The sequence below is a fragment of the Bos grunniens genome, chromosome 6, assembly GCF_055505025.1.
Source record: "Bos grunniens cultivar Pamir isolate PY7600 chromosome 6, Bosgru_T2T1.0, whole genome shotgun sequence".
In the NCBI taxonomy this organism is placed as follows: Eukaryota; Metazoa; Chordata; class Mammalia; order Artiodactyla; family Bovidae; genus Bos; species Bos grunniens.
This window is the reverse complement of record NC_141170.1, coordinates 33466114-33490127: the sequence shown is the minus strand read 5'-3', so window position 1 is coordinate 33490127 and position 24014 is coordinate 33466114. Positions and strand designations below refer to the sequence as shown.

Genomic DNA, 24014 nt, shown 5'->3' with positions numbered 1-24014 from the left:
AATTATACTCCCTCAAAATTAGTCCTACCAGATTACTTGTTCTACAAATTATTTGTAGGAATATTACTTTTTGACAATTTCAATGTCTCAGATTTTCCATGTCACCTTTTATATGTCATTCGCTATTTCGCCTCTGTGAATTTCCTGTTCATACTTTTCATTTATTTTCATATTAGACTGCTCGACTTTTCATTGGAGATTTTTAGTCTTTCTTATTGCACAGTGACTACCAACCCTTTGTCTATTATAAGTGCTGCTGTATAGATTTGAGCAAAATTTTGTAAGCCTATATGCTTGATTTAAAAACATTTTCTACTATGGAAACATATGGTTCTACTTTCTTACTTTTCTGCTAGTTCTATTTTTCTTTAAATATGTGTCAATTATCTAGGTGGGTTCTATGCGAAATTCTTGGTAAATTTTCCTATAATTCCCCAAACATCAGTGTTTCATTTTTTAAAATAAATTATCCCTAAGGCTGATGAATGTTTTGTTATATGTTGTGGATGGTGGGCCCCTTGACCAATAAGACGAGATTCATTCCCTCACCTGGACATTTTGATTATAAACTGCTTTTCTGATGTACAGTTTTCATCAGTACCTTCAGATTGTTTTCATTTGATTCACCAATATTTTCACAAAATTTATGTGATGTTTGTACTGTGCTCATTGTTTCTGATTATCTCAGGCACAGTGGACCTAGGTTTAAAGAAAATAACGTCTATAATATTTTCTGTCATGATAAGGGATTGAACGTTTACATGTAAGCGTTATGGGAGGGATGACACAATAGCTTCCTGAGGAAAGAGACAAAAGAATGATAAATGCTGATCTAAAGCGTGGTTATGATATAATATAATATGAAAGTGAAAGTTGCTCAGTCATATCCAGCTCTTTGGGACCCCATGGACTGTAGCTTACCTGGCTCCTCTGCCCATGGAATTCTCTAGGCCAGAGTACTGGAGTGGGTAGCTATTCCCTTCTCCAGGGGATCTTCCCAACCTGGTATTAAAGCCAGGTCTCCCACTTTGCAGGCAGATTCTTTACCTTCTGAGCCACCAGGGAAGCCCAAGAATACTGGAGTGGGTAGCCTATCCCTTCTCCAGGGGCATCTTCCCAACCCAGGAATCAAACTGGGGTCTCCTGCATTGCAGGCAGTTTCTTTACCAGCTGAGCTATCAGGGAAGCCCACATTATAATATAATAGTAAATAATTCAGTCTGTGTTCAACAAACCCATTGAATTTTTCATCATATCTGCAAGTAGCTAAGTGGTGCTGTGTCCTGAATTGTAAAAATATACATAGATTTAGATATATATGTCAATATAGATAAGATCATAGATATATTCAGGTAGCTTTGGCAAGAAAGAAAATTCAAAAGTCTCTTTTGAATTTAGAGTTCAACCTGAATATAGAGTTCAGGTTATAATTTTCTTAACATACAGTTGAGAACTTATATCCATTAGCAAAGGCTGATTATGGGAGTGAAAATAATAGGTGAATAAAAGGTGGATGACAAAAAGAGAATTAGGTCATGAAATTAAAGGTTTTTGCAAATATCTCAATTTTATAAAAGGAAGCATGTAGCAGTTGCTATACTTCTAATTCCACAAACACTCCAAAGGCAAATGAGATTAACTGGACGAAGGCTAGTGTCTTGCCATGGCTTTAGGTAAGAAGTGATGTTGAGGCTGAATGCACAGTAAAAATGAATAACTATTAGTGGTCTCACAAATAAAATTAAAGGGTGAATTTTTCAAAAGAATTCCAATTATTGAACAATTTCTATAGCAAGGAAAAGCTATAAAATTCTATACAAAAATCAAGGTAAAATCTGAATATCTACAAAATAATATGGATACTATGAATAGACTTTTATTGTTCTTGTTTCTACACGCAATATGTGAAAACCAGTTAAATTCAATCATATCTTTTTAGTATACTTTTGCATTAAAACAATAAATTTCAATACATACCCACATAGTTTTATGGAGAGTTCTATGAGGAGTTCTATGAGGCAGAACTGCTAGAGCAGCAGTACCCAACCTTTTAGGCCCCAGGAACCAGTTTCATGGAAGACAATTTTTCCATGGACTGGGGTAGGAAGCAATGGGTTTGGGACGATTCAAGCACATCACATTTATTGCTCACTTTGTTTCTATTATTGCATCAGCTCCACCTCAGATCATCAGCCATTAGATCTCAGGGGTTGGGGACCCCTGCGCTGAGGTCTGATACAGCTAGTCTCTTTTCTCCTTCTTTCCTAATTTAGCAAACTTCAAGCAACAAAATAGACAACATTTTGTGATGACAAATATGGCAGTTGCCACACAGGCCAGTAGGAACCCAATGACATCCAGAGAGTGGTACTGGAACCAGGTGAGGTCATGGATAGCTGGCCGCAAGTGCTTGGCTCCTTTGTGGCGCATGACAAACTCGATCCAGAAGACTGCTCTGTCCAAGGGCTTCATAGGCTGATCATGTTGAATGGCTGATAATCTCATCACATTCTCTTTGTAGCTGAAGGAAAATCAAACAGTTATCATTTATGGAATGAGCTATAATAAATAAATGTGTGAAATTTTCTTGCAGATGGTAACAGAGTGCAACACAGAGTGGAAGAAAAACATAATTTTCTCTGAGGTGATTATTGAGGTATTAGCTTATGGGCTAGGATTTCTTAAATGCATAATGTTTCAAGCTGCAAAGAAAAGAAAGAAAATGGGAGAGAACAAGATTGTGTATTCTAAAGAATGGGATGAGCTGTCCCAAAGGGAAAGAAAAGAAAAGAAATTCATAATATGTTTGTCCAAAGTTTGAATCATCTCATAAAGAATTGTTAATGGACCTGATAGATGTATTTCAAATGTTATAATCTAGATATAGCAGGTAAATCAGTGATGAGGTTTGGAGACATGTCCAGACAACGCTGATGTTACATTAGTGAAGTGGTGGTTGAAAATGTGGAAGTAGATTGACTCAGTTTGATTCCTGACTCTTCCTTTGTTGGCTGCTTTTTTATTCTTTCTGTTCTTCAAATTTTTTAAAAAATTAATTTTATTAACATCTTAAAACTTTTTTATTTTTTAAACTTTTAATTTTACTTTGGAGGGCTCAATCATGATAGAATCTGTTTCTCAGTTTTTCATTGTACTATAAAATGGCTAGGAATAGTACCTTATCTAATTATTTTGATAATATTGTATTGATTCTTAGAGGCATTCCTGGCATGCAGTAGACACTCAGTAAATGTTTACTAGTTTTGTTGTTCTGGTTCTTGTTCTAAAATTCTGGAGAAGGCTCAGCATTTTACTCTCAGGCATTGCAGACACACTTGTTTCTACTGCTGAAATGATGGCAGACTAACAGACAAGAAAGAAGGATAAAGAGATATAGCACATGAAGTTTAAATCACAAAATGCTATAACATGGCAATGTAGTAATAACAATGGAAGTAACTTTTCTCCCTTTACTGTCAAAAACACAGGAGGAGCACTGGGTTTTTGCAAAGACTGCAGTAATCCTGGAAATATATTTTTAATACAATAGGAATAGACTACAATAAAGAAGTTACTTAATATGTGTAAAGTAACACTGTTTTACTAAATACAACATGTAGCATATCATGAACAGTCAGTATATCTTCATTTTTGACCCCAACATTACATTATTAAAAATTAAAAAGACATATAAATATACTAGAGATATGTACATTTATTTAAAAACAGCAAATGAAAGATTTGTTTCTTTAAAAAAAAAGAAAAATAGTGCTTTTTATGCTGCTCACTTAGGACAATAGCTGTGCTAAAATTAAATTTAAATAACACTGCTTATAAAACACAAAATGGTTTTTGCTGCTATTACTGACACATTCTCAAAATGTTTTCTTTACAAAGTCATTATGATAAAAAAGGGGGAATATATACATCATATTTGTGATATTAATATAATTGTGTCATTGGAATTCATGTATATCCTGAAGTGATTTAGAAATAAAGTATTTCCGTTTTCAGAAAATGTGGCTTTTAAATAGGAATATCCCAACATAACTATCTATTCCAAATAAGACAAAAACAAGCACAAATAAAAGAACTCTGAAGATACTTACATTTATAAGCTGTATATACATAGTTGTAATTGAGTAAATTAGAAAATTCTAGTTGTTTACCATTTATCAATGATGGGATCAAAATATTATTACAGACTAGCAGATACAGAAAACAATCTATTGGTTACCAGATTTGGGGTAGTAGAAACACACAGGTGGGGAGTAGGAGGCAAAATTACTGGGAATAATATAAGCTCAAGGAGGTGTTGTACAACACTGGAAATTTAGCCACTCTTTGGTAATTACTTTAAATGGAAAATAACCTTTAAAAATTGTGTAACATTTAAAAAAAAAGGAATATCCCAACATATGGGATTCCCCGGTGGCTCAGATGTAAAGAATCTGCCTGCAATGCAGAGACCTGGTTTGATCCCTGGATCAGCAAGATCCTCTGGAGAAGAGAATGGCTACCTATTCCCATGTTCTTGCCTGGAAAATTCCATTTACTGAGGAGTGATGGGATACAGTCTATGGGGTCCCAAAGAGTCAAACACAACTGAGAAACCAACACTTTCACTTTTTCATATCAACATACTCCTGCCGAGTCCATTATGTTTAGATTTATAATTCTTCCAAAGAAGACAAAATGACCACAGTAAAAACAACAACAACAACAACAACCCAAGAATACACCCACATTTATAAATAGTATATACATAGTTGAAACTGGGTAATTAGAAAGTTATAGCTGTTTATCATTTATCAGAGATGGAGTCAAAATATTAGCATAGAAAAGTTGGAAAATATAAATGTAATTAAAATTTGAAATGGATGATGTCATGATGACTTAGTGAAAATAAACCATCTTTTAAGAGTTTAAAACATTTGAGAAGTTCACATGCTGAAAGAAAGTGGGCAGATGAGTATCCATCGCATTCATGGTTCCCTACAATAACTTTGTTCTCAATGCTTCTTAATCCTTCTATTACCATTTCAGTGGTTCTTCTCATTCTAATGATTAAGTTTTCAACATTTCTCCACTATCTTTAAAACACTGACAAACTTTTTCCATAAGACCATGAAAAAATCTTAATGTGACATTCACAACCTGTTATTTTTGTCTATTTTCAAAACATTGAGCAAATCTTACACCTTCTTGTGCTTATGTCACTGCCTCCCTGGCCTTCAGATGAGAACTTCTCTAGAAGGATTAGCTAGTAAAGAAAGAAAAAAAGAAAGAAATATATATATATATACTCACGAAGGATTATTAATGACTTCCTTCAATGCGTTGAGCAAATCTCTTGTTGACATTGTTTCCAAGTCCAACCTGATAGCTGTTCCCTTGGATTTCATTCGAGCAATGTTATCAGCTTGATCAGCAAACAAAGGAGTGCCCACCATAGGGATCCCGTGATAGATGGCCTCATAAACACCATTGCTTCCACCGTGAGTTATAAAGGCTTTGGTTTTTGGATGGCCTAGGATTGAGTGAATTTCAGTAAGGTTATTAATTATAACTCAGAATAAAATGAGAAACTGGCATTATAAGGCACTGGATTGAGGAGTATCTTTTAGATAACAGATTATTACGCATATGAAAGTGCTTTTGTTTGCTTCCAGAATTCAGAGAAGAAACGACTATGTCTGCTGAAGGAGTAAATGAAGACTTTGTGAAAGAAGTGCTGAGTCACTTGAACATCACAAATGAATCCAGGATCAGCAGGGGAACAACTTGAAAGAGCATTCTGGGTAAAAGAAACCACATGTGCAAAAAAAGAAGAGGACATGCCCGAATTTATTCACCTAAAGATACAGTGAAGCCATTTAGCTTGATAGGAATGGTGTCAGGGGAAAAGAAGGATAATCGTAGTGGCACTGGAACCACAAGAAGGAAAAGCTAAATTTTACCATGAAGTGTGTTATTGTTTCACAAAAATGATTGTGCCTTTTTTTTTTTTTTTCCAGAAAATTGAGAGTCATTGGTAATGGCACAAGAGTTCTTTTCATGCTGTAAAGAGCAATATTGCATAGGAACCTGGAATGTCAGGTCCATGAATCAAGGCAAATTGGAAATGGCCAAACAGGAGATGCCAAGAGTGAATGTCGACATTCTAGGAATCAGCGAACTGAAATGGACTGGAATGGGTGAATTTAACTCAGATGACCATTATATCTACTACTGCGGGCAGGAATCCCTCAGAAGAAATGGAGTAGCCATCATGGTCAACAAAAGAGTCCGAAATGCAGTACTTGGATGCAATCTCAAAAACGACAGAATGATCTCTGTTCGTTTCCAAGGCAAACCATTCAATATCACAGTAATCCAAGTCTATGCCCCAAACAGTAACGCTGAAGAAGCTGAAGTTGAACGGTTCGATGAAGACCTACAAGACCTTTTAGAACTAATACCAAAGAAAGATGTCCTTTTCATTATAGGGGACTGGAATACAAAAGTAGGAAATCAAGAAACATCTGGAGTAACAGGGAAATTTGGCCGTGGAATACGGAATGAAGCAGGGCAAAGACTAATAGAGTTTTGCCAAGAAAATGCACTGGTCATAACAAGCACCCTCTTCCAACAATACAAGAGAAGACTCTATACATGGACATCACCAGATGGTCAACACCGAAATCAGACTGATTATATTCTTTGCAGCCAAAGATGGAGAAGCTCTATACAGTCAGCAAAAACAAGACCAGGAGCTGACTGTGGCTCAGACCATGAACTCCATATTGCCAAATTCAGACTTAAATTGAAGAAAGTAGGGAAAACCACTAGACCATTCAGGTATGACCTAAATCAAATCCCTTATGATTATACAGTGGAAGTGAGAAATAGATTTAAGGGCCTAGATCTGATAGATAGAGTGCTTGATGAACTATGGGATGAAGTTCATGACATTGTACAGGAGACAGGGATCAAGACCATCCCTGTGGAAAAGAGATGCAAAAAAGCAAAATGGCTGTCTGGGGAGGCCTTACAAATAGCTGTGAAAAGAAAAGAAGTGAAAAGCAAAGGAGAAAAGAAAGATACAAATATCTGAATGCAGAGTTACAAAGAATAGCAAGAAGAGATAAGAAAGCCTTCCTCAGCGATCAGTGCAAAGAAATAGAGGAAAACAAGAGAATGGGAAAGACTAGGGATCTCTTCAAGAAAATCAGAGATATCAAAGGAACATTTCATGCAAAGATGGGCTTGATAAAGGACAGAATTGGTATGGACCTAATAGAAGCAGAAGATATTAAGAAGAGATGGCAAGAATACACAGAAGAACTGTGCAAAAAAGATCTTCATGACCCAGATAATGATGATGGTGTGATCACTAACCTAGAGCCAGACATCCTGTAATGTGAAGTCAAGTGGGCCTTATAAAGCATCACTATGAACAAAGCTAGTGAAGGTGACGGAACTCCAGTTGAGCTATTTCAAATCCTGACAGATGATGCTGTGAAAGTGCTGCATTCAATATGCCAGCAAATTTGGAAAACTCAGCTGTGGCCACAGCACTGGAAAAGGTCAGTTTTCATTCCAATCCCAAAGAAAGGCAATGCCAAAGAATACTCAAACTACGGCACAATTGCACTCCTCTTACGTGCTAGTAAAGTAATGCTCAAAATTCTCGAAGCCAGGCTTCAGCAATATGTGAACCGTGAATTTCCTGATGTTCAAGCTGGTTTTAGAAAAGACAGAGGAACCAGAGATCAAATTGCCAACATCCGCTGGATCATAGAAAAATCAAGAGAGTTCCAGAAAAGCATCTATTTCTGCTTTATTGACTATGCCAAAGCCTTTGACTGTGTGGGTCATAATAAACTGTGGAAAATTCTGAAAGAGATGGGAATCCCAGACCACCTGATCTGCCTCTTGAGAAATTTGTATGCAGGTCAGGAAGCAACAGTTAGAACTGGACATGGAACAACAGACTGGTTCCAAATAGGAAAAGGAGTACGTCAAGGCTATATATTGTCACCCTGTTTATTTAACTTACATGCAGAGTACATCATGAGAAACACTGGACTGGAAGAAACACAAGCTGGAATCAAGATTGCCGGGAGAAATATCAATAACCTCAGATATGCAGATGACACCACCCTTATGGCAGAAAGGGAAGAGGAACTAAAAAGCCTCTTGATGAAAGTGAAAGAGGAGAGTGAAAAAGTTGGCTTAAAGCTCAACATTCAGAAAACGAAGATCATGGCATCCGGTCCCACCACTTCATGGGAAGTAGATGGAGAAACAGTGGAAACAGTATCAGACTTTATTTTTCGGGGCTCCAAAATCGCTGTAGATGGTGACTGCAGCCATGAAATTAAAAGACGCTTACTCCTTGGAAGGAAAGTTGTGACCAACCTAGATAGCATATTCAAAAGCAGAGACATTGCTTTGCCACCAAATGTTCGTCTAGTTAAGGCTATGATTTTTCCTGTTGTCATGTATGGATGTGAGAGTTGGACTGTGAAGAAGGCTGAGCGCCGAAGAATTGATGCTTTTGAACTGAGGTGTTGGAGAAGACTCTTGAGAGTCCCTTGGACTGCAAGGAGATCCAACCAGTCCATTCTGAAGGAGATCAGCCCTGGGATTTTTTTGGAAGGAATGATGCTAAAGCTGAAACTCCAGTACTTTGGCCACCTCATGTGAAGAGTTGACTCATTGGAAAAGCCTCTGATGCTGGGAGGGATTGGGCCAGGAGGAGAAGGGGACGAGAGAGGAGGAGATGGTTGGATGGCATCGCCGACTCGATGGACGTGAGTCTGAGTGAACTCCGGGAGTTGGTGATAGACAGGGAGGCCTGGCGTGCTGCGATTCATGGGGTCGCAAAGAGTCAGACACGACTGAGCCACTGATCTGATCTGAACATACCTCTACAGAATGGAAATGATGAGTATAATGAAAGAATTCAGAGACAGAACAATAATCCAGGAAGATATTGAAAAGTTCACTGTGAGAAGTAATTACAGCTAAAGTAAAGATTCTGGCTGTAAGGGATGTGACTACGTAGAATAAACTGACAACTTTTATATGTTCTCCTTTTTTTCTCATAGCAAAGACAATTATAATAGACTAGTAAAGTTTTCTTTTTCAGTGTTTCAATAATTGCTTTCTAAGTGTGTTTCCTGTTGAAGCACTCTCACTCTGCTTGGCTGTTACTCATATTTTCATTATTTGTTCTGACAAGTCTCACCAAGAAGGTCATTCTGGGGAAGCCATTTATACAACCGGGTGTTGGGTCTTAAGGTATCTGGTTTTTTGCCATCATATCTCCATAGCACCTGTTAAAAGTAAAGGAAATACCTTATTCTATGAGTTGAACTTCCAAGTTATAATAATAATTTCTAAATTGACTAAGATACATATAATTACATATCGTCCATATGACATGTAAGGAAATGAAGACATATTAAGTAATGGTAACTAGTAATAGAAGGACATACATAGGAATTCCTACATTTGATGTATTAATTATGTACACATGATGGCAGAGACAGGTGAGATTTTCAATGACCAATTCAAATATTTAAAAAAAAACTGTTTTATTGTTGCTTTTCAGTCACTAAGTTGTGTCCAACTCTTTGCATCCCATGGACTGCAGCATGCTAGGCTTCCCTGTCCTTCACTATCTCTCAGAAGTTGCTCATATTCATATCCATTGATTCTGTGTTGCTATCCAACCAACTCATCCTCTGTCACTCCCTTTTCCTCCTGCCCTTAATCTTTCTCAGCATCAAGGTCTTCTTCAATGAGTCATCTCTTTGCATCAGATGGCCAAGGTATTGGAGCTTCAGCTTTAGCATCAGTCCTTCCAATGAATATTCAAGGTTGATTAACTTAGGATTGACTGGTTTGATCCTGCAGTCCAGGGGACTCTCAAGAGTCTTCTCCAGCACCACAATTCAAAAGCAACAATTCTTTGGCCATCAGCCTTCTTTATGGTCCAACTCTCACATCCATACACGACTACTGAAAAAGCATAGCTTTGACTATATGGACTTTTCCGGGCAAGTGCTGCTTTGCTTTTTAGAACACTGTCTGTGTTTGTCATAGCTTTTCTTCCATGGATAGGTGGTTTTGTTTCCAATACAACAAGCCAGTGGCAGATTACACATAACCTACACATTCATTTGCTTTCTTTATATGCTAGTGCTCATTTTCAAATTTGATATTCAGTGATTTATTTATTTTTGACTGTTGTAAAAGAGTTTACTTATATCAAGTAGTTAAAAGGGGAAGTTATTTATTAGAATTTTATACATTTTGATTATAGAGAGGAAAAAGTATGCAGTCAATCACCTAAGATAAATATTTTGGCTTATTTATAATTTATTAATCCCCTTCATAGATCACAGCCTTGTCATGGTAAAGGGACTTGTGTAACTCAATGAAGCTATGAGCCATGCTCTGCAGGGCTACCCAAGGGCAGATGGGTCATAGTGGAGTGTTCTGACAAGCTGTGGTCCACCGGAGGAGGGAATGGACAACCACTCCACTATCTTTGCCGTGAGAACCACATGAACAGTATGAAAAGGCAAAGATATATGACACTGGAAGATGAGTTTTCCAGGTCAGAATGTGTCCAATATGCTGTTGAGGAAGAGTGGAGGGCAATTACTAATAGTTCCAGAAAGAATGAAGTGACTGGGCCAATGAAGAAATGATGCTCAGTTGTGGATGTGTCTGGTGGTGAAAGTATGATGCTGTAAAGAACATAAGATCCTGGAATGTTAGGCCAATGAAATCGAGGTAATGGACATGGTCAAGCAGGAGATGGCAAGAGTGAATATCAACATCTTAGGAATCCATGAACTAAAATGAACAAGTTCGATGAATTTAATTCAGATGACCATTATATCTACTACTGTGGTTAAGAATTTCTTAGAAGAAATGGAGTAGCTCTCACAGTCAACAAAAAGTTCTGAAATGCAGTGCTTTGGTGCAATCTCAAAAACAACAGAATGATCTTGGTTCATTTCCAAGGCAAACCATTCACATCACAGTAATCCAGGTCTATGCCCCAGCCACTATTGCTGAAGAATGATTCAGCAAGACCCACAAGACCTTCTAGAATTAACACTAAAAAAAAAGAAAATAATGAAGAAGAAGAAGTCTTTTCATCATAGGCATTGGAATGTAAAAGTAAGAAGTTAAGAGATATCTCGGGTAACAGGCAAGTTTGGCCTTGTAGTACTAAAAGAAGCAGGCAAAGGCTAACAGACTTTAGTCAAGAGAACACACTGGTCATAGTAAACATCCTTTTCCAACAACTGATGACTCTATACATGGGCATCACCAGATGGTCAATACCAAAATCAGATTGATTATATTCTTTACAGCCAAAGATGGAGACGCTCTATACAGTCAGCAAAATAAGACCTGAAGTTGACTGTGGTTCAGATCATGAGCACCTGAGTGCAAAATTCAGATTTGAATTGAAGAGAGACTTAAATTGAAAGTGGGGGAAACTGCTAGCCATTCAGGTATGACAGAAATCAAATCCCATATAATCACACAGTGGAGGTGATAAATAGATTCAAGGGATTATATCTGGTATACATAGTGCCTGAAGAACTGTGGATAGAGGTGTGTAACACTGTACAGGAGGCAGTGATCAAAACAACCCCAAAGAAAATGAAATGCCAGAAGACAAAGTGGTTATCTGAGGAGGTTTATAAATAATGCAGAAAAGAAGGGGAGTGAAAGCCAAGGGAGAAAGGGAAAGAAAAATATATTCAACTGAATGCAGAATTTCAGAGGAGAGATAGGAGAGATAAGAATGCCTTCTTAAGTGAACAATGCAAAGAAATAGAGAAACCAATGGGATGTGAAAGACTAGAGATCTCTTCAAGTAAATTAGAGATCCCAAGGGATCATTTCATGAAAAGATGGGCACAATAAAGGACAGAAATTGTATGGACCCAACAGAAGCAGAAGATATTAAGAAGAGGTGGCAAGAATACACAGAAGAACTATACAAAAGAGATCTTAGTAACCTGGATAACTATGATGGTATGGTCACTCATAGATCCACACATCTTGGAGTGTGAAGAAAATGGGACCTTAGGAAGTATTACTATGAAGAAAGCTAGTGGAATTTAGCCAAGGTATTTCAAATCCAAAAAGATGATACTGTTAAAGTGCTGCACTCAGTATGCCAGCAAATTTGGAAGACACAGCAGTGGCCACAGGACTGGAAAAGGTCAGTTTTCATTCCAAACCCAAAGATGGGTAATGCCAAAGAATGATCAAACTACTGTAAAATTATGTTCCTTTCACATGCTAGCAAGGTAATACTCAAAAATCATTTAGCTCAGCCTGAGCAGTACATGAACCAAGATTTTCCAGATGTGCTATCTGGGTTTAGAAAAGGCAGAAGAACCAGAGATCAAATTGCCATCATTCATTAGATCATAGAAAAATCAAGAGAATTCCAGAAAAACATCTACTTCTGCTTCATTGACTATGCTAACCTATATGCAGGTTGGGAATCAACAGTTAGAACTGGACATGGAACAACAGACTGGTTCCAAATAGAAAAAGGAGTATGTCAAGGCTGTATATTTAACTTATTTAACTTATATGTTATATTTAACATATTTAACTTATATGCAGAGTACATCAGGAGAAACGCTGAGCTGGAAGAAACACAAGCTGGAATCAAGATTGCCGGGAGAAATATCAATAACCTCAGATATGCAGATGACACCACTCTTGTGGCAGAAAGTAAAGAGGAACTAAAAAGCCTCTTGATGAAAGTGAAAGAGGAGAGTGAAAAAGTTGGCTTAAAGTTCAACATTCAGAAAACGAAGATCATGGCATCTGGTCCCATCACTTCATGGCAAATAGATGGGGAAACAGTGGAAACAGTGCCAGACTTTATTTTCTGGGGCTCCAAAATCACTGCAGATGGTGACTGTAGCCATGAGTTTAAAAGACGCTTACTCCTTGGAAGGAAAGTTGTAACCAACCTAGATAGCAATATTGAAAAGCAGAGACATTACTTTGCCAACAAATGTCCGTGTAGTCAAGGCTATGATTTTTCCATTAGTCATGTATGGATGTGAGAGTTGGACTGTGAAGAAAGCTGAGTGCAAAAGAATTAATGCTTTTGAACTGTGGTGTTGGAAAAGACTTTTTTTTTTTTTTTTTACTTTACAGTATTGTATTGGTTTTGCCATGCATGAGGAGAAGGGGACAACAGAGGATGAGATGGCTGGATGGCAACATCGACTCGATTGACATGAGTCTGAGTGAACTCCGGGAGTTGGTGATGGACAGGGAGGCCTGGAGTGCTGCAATTTATGGAGTCTCAAAGAGTCGGACATGACTGAGTGACTGAACTGAACTGAAAGAGACTCTTGATGAGGGTGAAAAATGAAAGTGAAAAAGCTGTCTTAAAACTCAGCATTCAAAACAATAATTTCATGGCATCTGGTCCCATCACTTCATGGCAAATACGTGGGGAAAATGTGGAAGCTGTGACATATTTTATCTTCTTGGGCTCCAAAATCATTGTGGATGGTTACTTCAGCAATGAAATGAAAAGACACTTGCTTCTTGGAAGAAAAGCTATGACAAATCTAGATAAAGTATTAAAAGCAGAGACATCACTCTGCCAAAAGAGGTCCGTATAATCAAAGCTATATTTTTTTCCAGTAATCATGTATGGATATGAGAGATGGACAGTAAAGAATATTAGGTAGGGCAAGATAAGGTGAAGTCACCCAGTCATGTCCGAATCTTCACGGCCCCACAGACTGGGCCTTACCAGGCTTCTGTATCCATGGGATTTTCCAGGCAAGAGTACCCAAGTGGATTGCCATTTCCTTCTCCAGAGGATCTTCCCGACCCAGGGATAGAACCCAGGTCTCTTGCATTATAGGCATACGCTTTACCGTCTGAGCCACTGGGGAAGTCCTTAAAGAAGGTTAAGCACTGAAGAATTGATACTTTTGAATTGTGGTACTGGAGAATATTCTTGAGAATCCCTTGAATGGCAAGGACATCAAACCAGTCAATCCTAAATGAAACCAATCGTGAATATTCATTGGAAGTACTGATGCTGAAGTTCCAATACTCTGGCCACCTGATAACTCATTGGAAAGACTCTGATCTGGGAAAGGTTGAAGGCAAAAGGACAAGGGCTGACAGAGGATGACATGGTTAGATAGCATCACTAAATCGATGGACATGACTCTGGGCAAACCCTGGGTAATAGTGAAGGACAGGGGAGCCTAGCATGCTGTAGTCCATGGGATTGCAATGATTCAGATGACTTAATGACTAAACAACAGCATAATTTTTTAATAATAAGTTAATCAGTGCTGCTGAAGAAGTATGTTCTCTTAAATTACGAATTATTAAGCCCTACTTTCAAAAACAATGAAAAGTGAAATTGTTTGACTTGAATCAATGTTGCATGACTACCTTTATTGTTAAAATTTAACTCCCGAGAGCATCTAAATGTGTGTTGTGTCCTCAGAAGTCCTTCAAAGAAAAGGAACAAGTGACAAAGCAGAATTTACTGGTTAATCTTACTGCTCATGCTAACATTGTATTAATAATACCAAAATTCACATTGTGTCTCTTAAATATCATTCTTTTTGATTACTATGTTGAGTAATTAAAATTATTATGGATCAAAGGCACTCCCTGTACTGCCGTAGCACTTGCAGTGTATATTTTGGTTTATATATACACATATATATGTATATATATGCGATAAATTGCTGCTATCATATTATTTACCTTTCTGATAGAAAATGTCTAAGATCAGATCTTTACAGAGTTTAACAGACTTATTAAAGAGTTGTCCATGATTAAGTTATTGTATCTACCTTTTGTGGAATTTGAGCGAAGGCTGATGCAATCACCTTGGCTCTGTCTTCTGACATGTTACTGACCATTGACCCCAAAGAAAACACCACAATACCATTTTCTCCAGAGCTCTGCACAAACTCTTCCATTTCCTGTGAAAAAAGAATATGCCCATCACAAAAGAGCAGTAGCATAACAGACATTATTGAAGGGATTGCTACAAGCAACTAAAGAGAGAAAATCAGAAATTGTCTTGAGATATCAGAGTAGTGATTTCTTACAAAAATATTGTGGTAAGATACACATGGCATAAAATTTACTTCTTAATTGTTCCTAAGTGTGTAGTATAGTAGTATTAAGTATACTCACATTGTGCAACCAATCTCCAGAACTTTTTCATCTGACAAAACTGGAAGTCTATGATCGTTAAGAAACTCTACTCTTCTCTTTCTCTAGCCTTTGGCAAGTTTCATTCTACTCTGTTTCTACAAATGAGATTAGTCTGGATACTTCTTATAAGTTGAATTGCACAGTATTTTTTTTTTTTTCTGACTAGTTATTTTCACTTAATGTAAGGTTCATTCATGCTGTGACGTGTCAGAATTTCCTTTTAACGGTGAGTAATATTCCGTTGTTTGTATACATGACATTTTGTTTATTGCTTCCTCTGTTGATGGACATTTGGGTTGCTTCAACCTCTTGGCTCCTGTGAATAGAGCTTTCATGCATATGTTGTACAGGTATCTCACTGGGATACTAATTTCAATTATTTTGGAAACAAACCCAGAAAAGGAATTGCTGAGCTATATGTGTAGACAGGTTTTATATTAGAAAGTTCACATTATTCTTTTCACATACTATACAGTTAGCTAATAGAGTGATTTCCCTCTCTCACCCGCCCCACTCCCCCAATTTTCTTGAACATGTTAACTTCATATCTTGGACTTTGGTCAGTTGTACCTATAAATATTCAACACTAAAAAATCATTAAAATTTTTTTTGAGGAACTTTATATTGTTTTTTATAATGATGCTTTTTTTTTTTTTTTTTAACGTTTTTCATCCTTGAGATCCTGGGAAAAGAATGGGTGATATGAGGTCAATTTCTTCCATTATATATATTTGTGCAATGTGTTTCTGTATAAGCAGGAAATAAGATAGAGCCAGTACTCAGTACAAGGAGGTACTATTAAACTATATTATCCTCAGACTCTTCATTAATCTTGATGTTAATTACTAACATAGATTCTTGGAAGGAAGTTACTTTCCGGATTCAACTTGCTTTGGTTCTTTGTTATTATAATTCTGCTAACTTATTTATTTATTCCAGACATACTTTTTGAGAATTATTTAGATTATTCATTAATATTTCATTTCCTGACTATGAGCACTATGAAAAAAAATATGATCTGAATCACTTTATGTCATTCATTCAGCTCTGTAATCCTATTCTTCACCTTAAACTTTGTCATAATGACTTGAGGAGTCAAGTATTATAGTTTGGAAGTGGTATGAAATAGTTCTGTGAGTTCTATTTATAATCCAAAGTTACCCTTGCATAGTTACTTATTTGAGTGACCATATTGCTGTGTTTCTTTACATATGATGCCTTTGTCCTGAACTTGCATAATTAATGTCACAGATGGATGTGCTATGTCTAACTGTGGTGAAGAACCTTCAATATGACTTCAATGAGTCCCCCTGGGAGCACCTGCTCCACAGAGGAAGAGGTGCCCAGAGCTTTCTGCAAAACAGGTCTGGTCAGCTTTTGAGTAATTCACTTCTAACTAAATAAAGCTCCTGGTGAATCTGTATTTGCCTGGAATTGTTTCTGAATTATTTTGCTTTGTGGTCCTTGATCCTTTCTGATTAAAAAAAAAGTTACTTTCTATACCAGAATAATTCCAAATTTTAAATGGCAACCCACCCCAATATTCCTGCCTGGGAAATCTGATCGACAGAGGAGACTGGCTGGCTATAGTTCACAGGGTCACGAAGAGTCAGACATGACTGAGCATGTATGCATATTCACTATTCTGTACCTGAGATCTCTAGTATTTATTTACTAAGAAATGCAAATTTGTATCCTTAAACAACATTTCTCCTGTTCTTCCACCTCTCAGTCCTGGCAACCACCATATTACTCTCTGTTATTACAAGTTTGGCATTTTTAGATTTCATATACAAGTGATATCTTACAGTATTTGTCCTTCTCTGTCTTTTCCAAAAGATAAACAAAATTGAAAACCTTTAGTTAGACTAATCAAGAAAAAAAGTGACTCAAATAAATACGATTAGAAATGAAATGGAGACACTGATGTATAGAACAGTCTTGTGGACTCTGTGGGAGAGGGAGAGGGTGGGAAGATTTGGGAGAGTGGCATTGAAACATGTGAAACGTCATGTATGAAACGAGATGCCAGTCAGGGTTCAGTGCACGATGCTGGATGCTTGGGGCTGGTGCACTGGGACAACCCAGAGGGATGGTGTGGGGAGGGAGGAGGGAGGAGGATTCAGGATGGGGAACACATATACACTAATTAAATAATTTTCTATTAAAAAAAGAAAAAAAAAAAAGAAATGAAATGGAGACATTACAACTGATACTTAAAAATTAGATAGGATCCCGAGACTACCATGAATAATTATAAGCTAAGAAATTATGAATACATATATGAGAAGAATGGAGAACTTAAAAACAGAACCTACCAAGACTGAATCAGGAAGAAGTAGAAAATCTGAACAGTCCTAATAAGTAAAGAAATTGAATTGGTAATCAAAAACTTATCAACACACAAAAGGCCCAGGGCCTGATGGCTTCACTGACGTATTCTATGAAATATTATAGAATAATTAATGCCAGTTCTTCAAAAATCTTTAAAAATTAAAGAGGAGGGTAGGAACATTTCCAAACTCATCCTACAAGGTCATCACCACAATCATGATACCAAATAGATAAGGACATTGCAAGGAGATAAAACTAAAGTCAATATCCAGATTGAATATTAATGCAAAAATTCTCAACAAAATATCAACAAGCCAAATTCAAGAGCACATTAAAAGAATTATATACTAAGACCAAGTGAGATTTATCTTTGTGATACAAGGACAAATAGAATGAACTATAAAATAACTTGATTATCTCAACAGATGTCCAAAAAACATTTGACAAGATATGACATTCTTTTATGATAAAACCCTCAACATGTAGGGTGTGAAGGAACATACCTCAGTGTAATAAAGAACATATATAAAAAACCCAAAACTAACGTTATACTCAACAGTGAACACTTGAAAGCTTTTTCTCTAATCAGAAACAAAATAAGGATGCCTAATCTCGCTATATAGAATTCAGTTTCATTACTGTGTACTAATAATGAAACATCTGAAAAAAAACTATCCCATTCACAACAGCATCAAAAGCAAGAAAATACCTAGAAATAAATTTAATCAGTGAAGTGAAAGATCTGTACAGTGATAACTATAAGAAATTGTAAGAAATGGAAGAAAACATAAAAAATGGAAAGGCATCATGTGACATGGACCAGAAGACTAATACTGTTAAAATGTTGACATTATCAAAACCCAAAAGAATCACACCTTGAAATTTCATATTTACCACAAAGTTTCAATATTTCAAATAATAGTGTACTGGCCCCCAAATAGACACATAGACCATGGAACAGCATACAGGGTTCAACTAATATTCAACAAGGGAGCAGGGGAGACAAGAACACCAATTGTGGAAATATTAGTCACTTTCTTTTCTGAGAAAACTGGATAAACATATGAAAAAAACAAAAAAGCCAAAAACAAGACCTCTATCTTATACCACTCATAAAAACAACTCGAATCAATGACTTAAACATAAGACCAGATACCATAACATCCCTAAAAGAAAATATAAGGATGAAACTCCTTGGCACTGGTCTTGAAAACGATGTTTTTATATATGACATCAAGACCACAACAAAAGGAAAAAATCACAAGTGGGACTACAACAAGCTTAAAAGCTTCTGCACAGCAAAAGAAATAATCAACAAGATGAAAATGCGATCTACAGAATGGAAGAAAAGTTTTGTAACCATATATTGAATGAGGGGTTAAGATCCAGAATATATGCACAACTCATAACAACAAAATTCAGTTAAAGAATGGGCAGATGAACAAAATATACACTTTACAAAGAAGATTTCCAAATGGTCACCAGGTATAGGAAAAGGTACTCAACATCAGTAATCATCAGGGAAATGTATTTCAAAATCACAATCAGATATTACCTCACCCTTATTAGAAAGTCTATAACCAAGAAGAGAAAAGTATTGTGAGAATGTGGAGAAAAGTGAATGCTTGTACACTCTCAGTGGGAATGTAAATTGGTTTAGCCCTTATGGAACATAAATTGAAGGTTCCTAAAACAATTAAAGATAGATCTATTGTAAGATCCAGCAATTCTACTTCTGGGTATACAGTCAAAGGAAATAAAAACAGGATATTGAAGAGGTATATGTGCTCCATGTTGACTGCAGCATTATTCACAATTAGCTAAGGGAAGAAACTTAAGTGCCCACCAGTGGATGAATTACTTAAAGATGTTTCATAGATACAGAGACATGCACACACACACACACACACACACACACACACACACACACACGTGCTCAGAATGAAATGTTATTCATCCATGAGAAAGAAGGAAATCCTGCCATTTTCGACAAAATGGGTGGACCTTGAAGATGTTATGCTAAAATGTGTGCTGTCATTTTAATCCTTACTCTATCCTATAATCAAATAATACACTATGATATATATCCTGAAAATTGTAATTCTAGCTTATGCTTTTTTAATCTTCAAGAAAACTGTGGTCTTATTATATTTGTTATTTTCTAAGTAAATATTTTATTGTATCTGATTTAGCATAATTTAGCATTTCCTAGTGGCTCAGATGGTAAAGAATCTGCCTGGAGTGCAGGAAACCAGGATTTGATCCCTGGGTCGAGAAGATCCCCTGGAGAAGGGAATGGCTGCCTACTCCAGTATTTTTGCATGGAGATCCCATGGACAGAGAAGCCTGGTGGGCTACAGTCCATAGTGTCACAAAAAGTCAGACATGACTGAAGTGACTTAGCAGCAGCAGCATTTAATACAAACTCTTGTAATGTTGGGAATTTTTAAGGTTTTGATGATCAGATGAAGAAGATGAAATACTAAAGTATTTTTGTAAGTTTTAAGGCTTTTCACCACAGCACTAGCTAAAATAAATGCCTATTTCCAACAATATAAATGAATGTACATATAAATGTATGTTTTTATTCCCAACCCAGAGATTTATTTAAATTTATTTAAAGTAAATCGTCCTGATTCATGTCAATGTATGGCAAAACCCACCACAATAATGTAAAGTAATTATCCCCCAATTAAAATAAATTAATTAAATTAAAATAAAGGAAAAAATGTGTTAATGTGATATCTCTGTGAACACCATACTCTAGTTTCCACTCATTATTGTCTATATCTAGCAATAATCTGCTAAATGGTCTCTTCCTACACTTCACCATTTACAGTCCAACCCAGTGACTACATCTTGCTTTTAATTTTTAAAAAATATATGACTATCTCTTTCTCAGGGCTTTCGTCATAGCTCAGTCGGTAAAGAGTCTGCCTGCCATGCAGGAGACCTGGGTTCGATTCCTGGGTTGGGAAGATCCTCTGGAGAAGGAAATGGTAACCCGCTCCAGTATTCACACTGGAGAATCCCATGGACAGAGGAGCCTAGCAGTCTACAGTCCATGTGACTGCAAGAGTCGGATGCAACTTAGAGACTAAACCACCGCCGTCATCTCTTCCTTTCTTAATCCTTTCACTATTCTTCCCAATGGCCCTACTAGATGTTTCAAATGTTTATAATTATCTGTTTCCAACTTACCTCTACAGCATCATCTTCTTCTTTATTCAGCCTTTTTCTATCTAGACTAAACTTGGACTTTGGGCAACTGTCATCACTACTCCACCTACCTTTCTTTTATATCTTCTTCCAACTGAGCTATGAGGGAAGCCCATATCTTCTTCCACCCCTGCCCTATTCCTCTGTTTATTCCTGAGCATCCTTCAGATCTCATAATTATCTATGGATCAGAGATACTTTATATGATTCATGCTGAATATTTCTTTAGCACTCTGGTCTTGCCATATTATAACATTTTTTTACAACTTGATTGTGTTCTGCCATTCAGGTAGACTCAGATGAGAGAAACTGTGCCTACACCATTTGCCTATATTAGCACTCACTTCTGCAATATGCTATATACAAAATTATCCTCTAATAATGATAATACAATTATAATGTAACTTATTATAGTGAGATAGGATGATTGGGTGGCATCACCAGGTGATAATGTAACTATTATTATTCATACAAAATATATATTTTTATACAAAAATATGTGTTCTTTAATGAATGATGCTTCTCTATGTGTTGAATAATGAAATTGTAATTTAATTGATGTATTTTCAAAGTGTCCCATGTTCTCTAGTTTATTCTGTAATGATAATGAAATTCAGATAGTTGTGTTGATATAGAAATATATCACTTTCTAGGTGGAAGGTCACTTTATCCAGGTTCCCATATCTGACTACCTGTAATCAAATATTCTAAATAAACAATACAGAATGTTCCTATTGAAAACACAAAGTTCACAAAGAACAACAAGGAGGAGTAGGTGACCTTAGGCAGGGGCTTGGCAGGTTTGCAGTGGAGCCCTCCAACAAATTCAACATTTGGTAGTCGTGGACGAGGAAATGAAAAATCCCAGTAGGTTCGAATGAGCCACATTTCGGCTTTCCCCATCATCTCTGATAAGGTAGTAGGTCTTCCTGAAAGTAAAAAGAAAAACAACAACAAATGTTTGATCAAATGAGACTACTGTCATGTGTGTATATAAGATAATTTTTGTAAAGGAACTTGGAATGTTGTGGCCAAGATGTTTGAATGTGTCTGTTGCTTGATAAATACATACCGTAGCATAGTATAGGATAATAAAGTATATCTGGAATACATCTGTTTCTACACAAGCAGAAACAATTTCTAAAAGCTAACTGGATACTTATACTACAAATATGTGTATAACTCTCCATGTACATGTTTTCATCTATCAAGACAGTTTATGAGATTCGTAATGACTTTAAGTTAAAAAAAGAAGTTTTGTAAGTTGGATAGTCACTTGCAGATGTCCTGGGTACTTCAGTCTGTGGTAAATGACTTCCTGGTATCCGATACGAGTAATGGGCTTTACCCTACCCTATAATTTAAGTGTTTGCATAATATTTGTTAGATTGAGGGTCATTTCATATTTTTATTTCACTGTTTCACTTATTTGAGATAAATTTTTGTGAATTTGTATTTAGACAAACTCAACTTCCAAGGCAATAGGAAAAATAGGACTTAATGCTACCAACTAAAAACATGACTTACCTAGTAGTTTGGTTGCTAAGTGGTAACTGACTCTTTCAACTCCATGGACTATAGCTCAACAGGCTTCTCTGTCCATGGGATTTCACAGGCAAAAACACTGGAATGGAATGCCATTTCCTTTTCCAAGGGATCTTCCTGACCAAAGGATAAAACCTGTGTCTCCTGCATTGGCAGGTAGATTCTTTACCACACTGAGCCATCAGGAAGCCCAACTTACCTAGTACTTCACTGTAAAACTGATTCCACTTCTTCTCTTTGTATGTCATAAAGAAAAGGTCAAAGTAAAGTGCATATAACATATTTTTTATCCTCTCTAAGAATGTCATGCGATCACTTAATTCTGAAAACATAACAGGTACATAAGATGGTGGGAGTGGAAGTCTTCCGCTATTCTTCTCAATTATGTGGCCAGGTGAGGTGTAATGACTGTACACGAATGGTATTTTAAGTAATTCAGCCAGCAGTTCACCACAGGGTCCAACAGCATCTGCAATAAGGATATCAAACCTTGATTCCTGCAGTTTTGTCATTAATTTCTTGTTGGAAACAGCATCTTCACACATACGTAAAGCAATATCAAAAAATTCCCAAAATACGTTTTTCACTGTTGAAAGATAGGACCAAAAGGAATCTTTTGCCACATATGTCAGTTCCTCAAGAATACGTTCCATAAAATTCTCATAATCACTTTTTGTGAAAGATACAGGAAAAGTCTCAAATTCCATAGTAGATGGTTTGCTGGAATTAGGAATAGTGGAAGCTGAAGATATCAGAACAGTCACCTCATGACCCCTTGTGACAAGTTCCTCCAGAATTGTCTTTATATTCAGCCAGGGACTAAATTCCACTGGCCATACCAGCACCTTTCCACAACTCCCACCGCTAAAGTAGCAAGTCAGCTGTAGCAGCAGCAGAAGCGAGAGCCTTTTCATAGACATCTTGCTCATATGCAGTCCTTTAAAATTAATTACTGCAAACTTTTGCTATTGCTCAGGCTTATATCCAGAAGTCATCAACCAGAAGTTAAAGTATAACTCCTATTCCTTAAAAAATAGATTACATGAATAGTCAGCAAATGTGGAAATCAAGTGAAAAGGCAAAGTGCAGAACACTTTGAGATTATACAGTGTGTTTAGTATTCATTTGCCAGTGCTGTTACCAATCTTGTACACACACATCAATTATATTCTGTGAGAAAGAAGACTAACTAGTGTAAAACAATAGCAAGTGAGAGGCTCTTGAATCTGCAGTGGCTTTGACACAGAATTAGAGATAAGGTGACATCAACAAGGTGGAGGGTTATGAGGTCACAACAATTGTGTCCCGCACAGAAACAGCAAAAACAATGAATGACCAAGTGCAAACCCATGTAAAGTATTTTGGGAAAGTTCTGGACTAAAATGAAAAAGCAGCAGAAATCCTGCAGTTTGCAAAGACTGAAGATGTGTGTTCCGATTTTTTTTAGTGTAATGTATTAATACTAAAGATATCAATTAAGTTTGACTGGTCAACTGTATAATTTATGATCACTATTGCCATACTGATTTTTTTGTCTGAACGATCTGCCTACTGATGACAGTGGGGAGTTAAAGCAGAAGGAGACGACAGAGGATGAGATGGTTGGATAGCATCACTAACTCAATGGACATGAGTTTGAGCACACTCTGGGAGATGGTGAAGGA

General features: G+C 36.7%; 1 protein-coding gene across 1 annotated transcript; it reads right to left on the bottom strand.

Annotated features, from left to right (window-relative positions):
* Positions 1–1856: 1856 nt before the first annotated feature.
* On the bottom strand, positions 1857–23306 carry LOC147370559 (UDP-glucuronosyltransferase 2B31-like). Its single transcript, XM_086405534.1, has 6 exons — positions 22550–23306; positions 21586–21734; positions 14883–15014; positions 9236–9323; positions 5311–5530; positions 1857–2521 (listed from the first exon to the last, which is right to left on the bottom strand). The coding sequence occupies exons 1-6, from the start codon at positions 23277–23279 to the stop codon at positions 2242–2244; spliced, it is 1599 nt and encodes a 532-aa protein (XP_086261660.1). The 5' UTR covers positions 23280–23306; the 3' UTR covers positions 1857–2241.
* Positions 23307–24014: the final 708 nt, after the last annotated feature.

Coding starts and splice junctions, on each gene's coding strand:
- LOC147370559 (XM_086405534.1), bottom strand. CDS start 23,279: ATGAGCAAGATGTCTATGAAAAGGCTCTCGCTTCTGCTGCTGCTACAG. Junction 21,735..22,549: donor GTTTTACAGTGAAGTACTAG/GTAAGTTGGGCT, acceptor TTTTACTTTCAG/GAAGACCTACTACCTTATCA. Junction 2,522..5,310: donor GAAGTCATTAATAATCCTTC/GTGAGTATATAT, acceptor ATTTTCCTTCAG/CTACAAAGAGAATGTGATGA.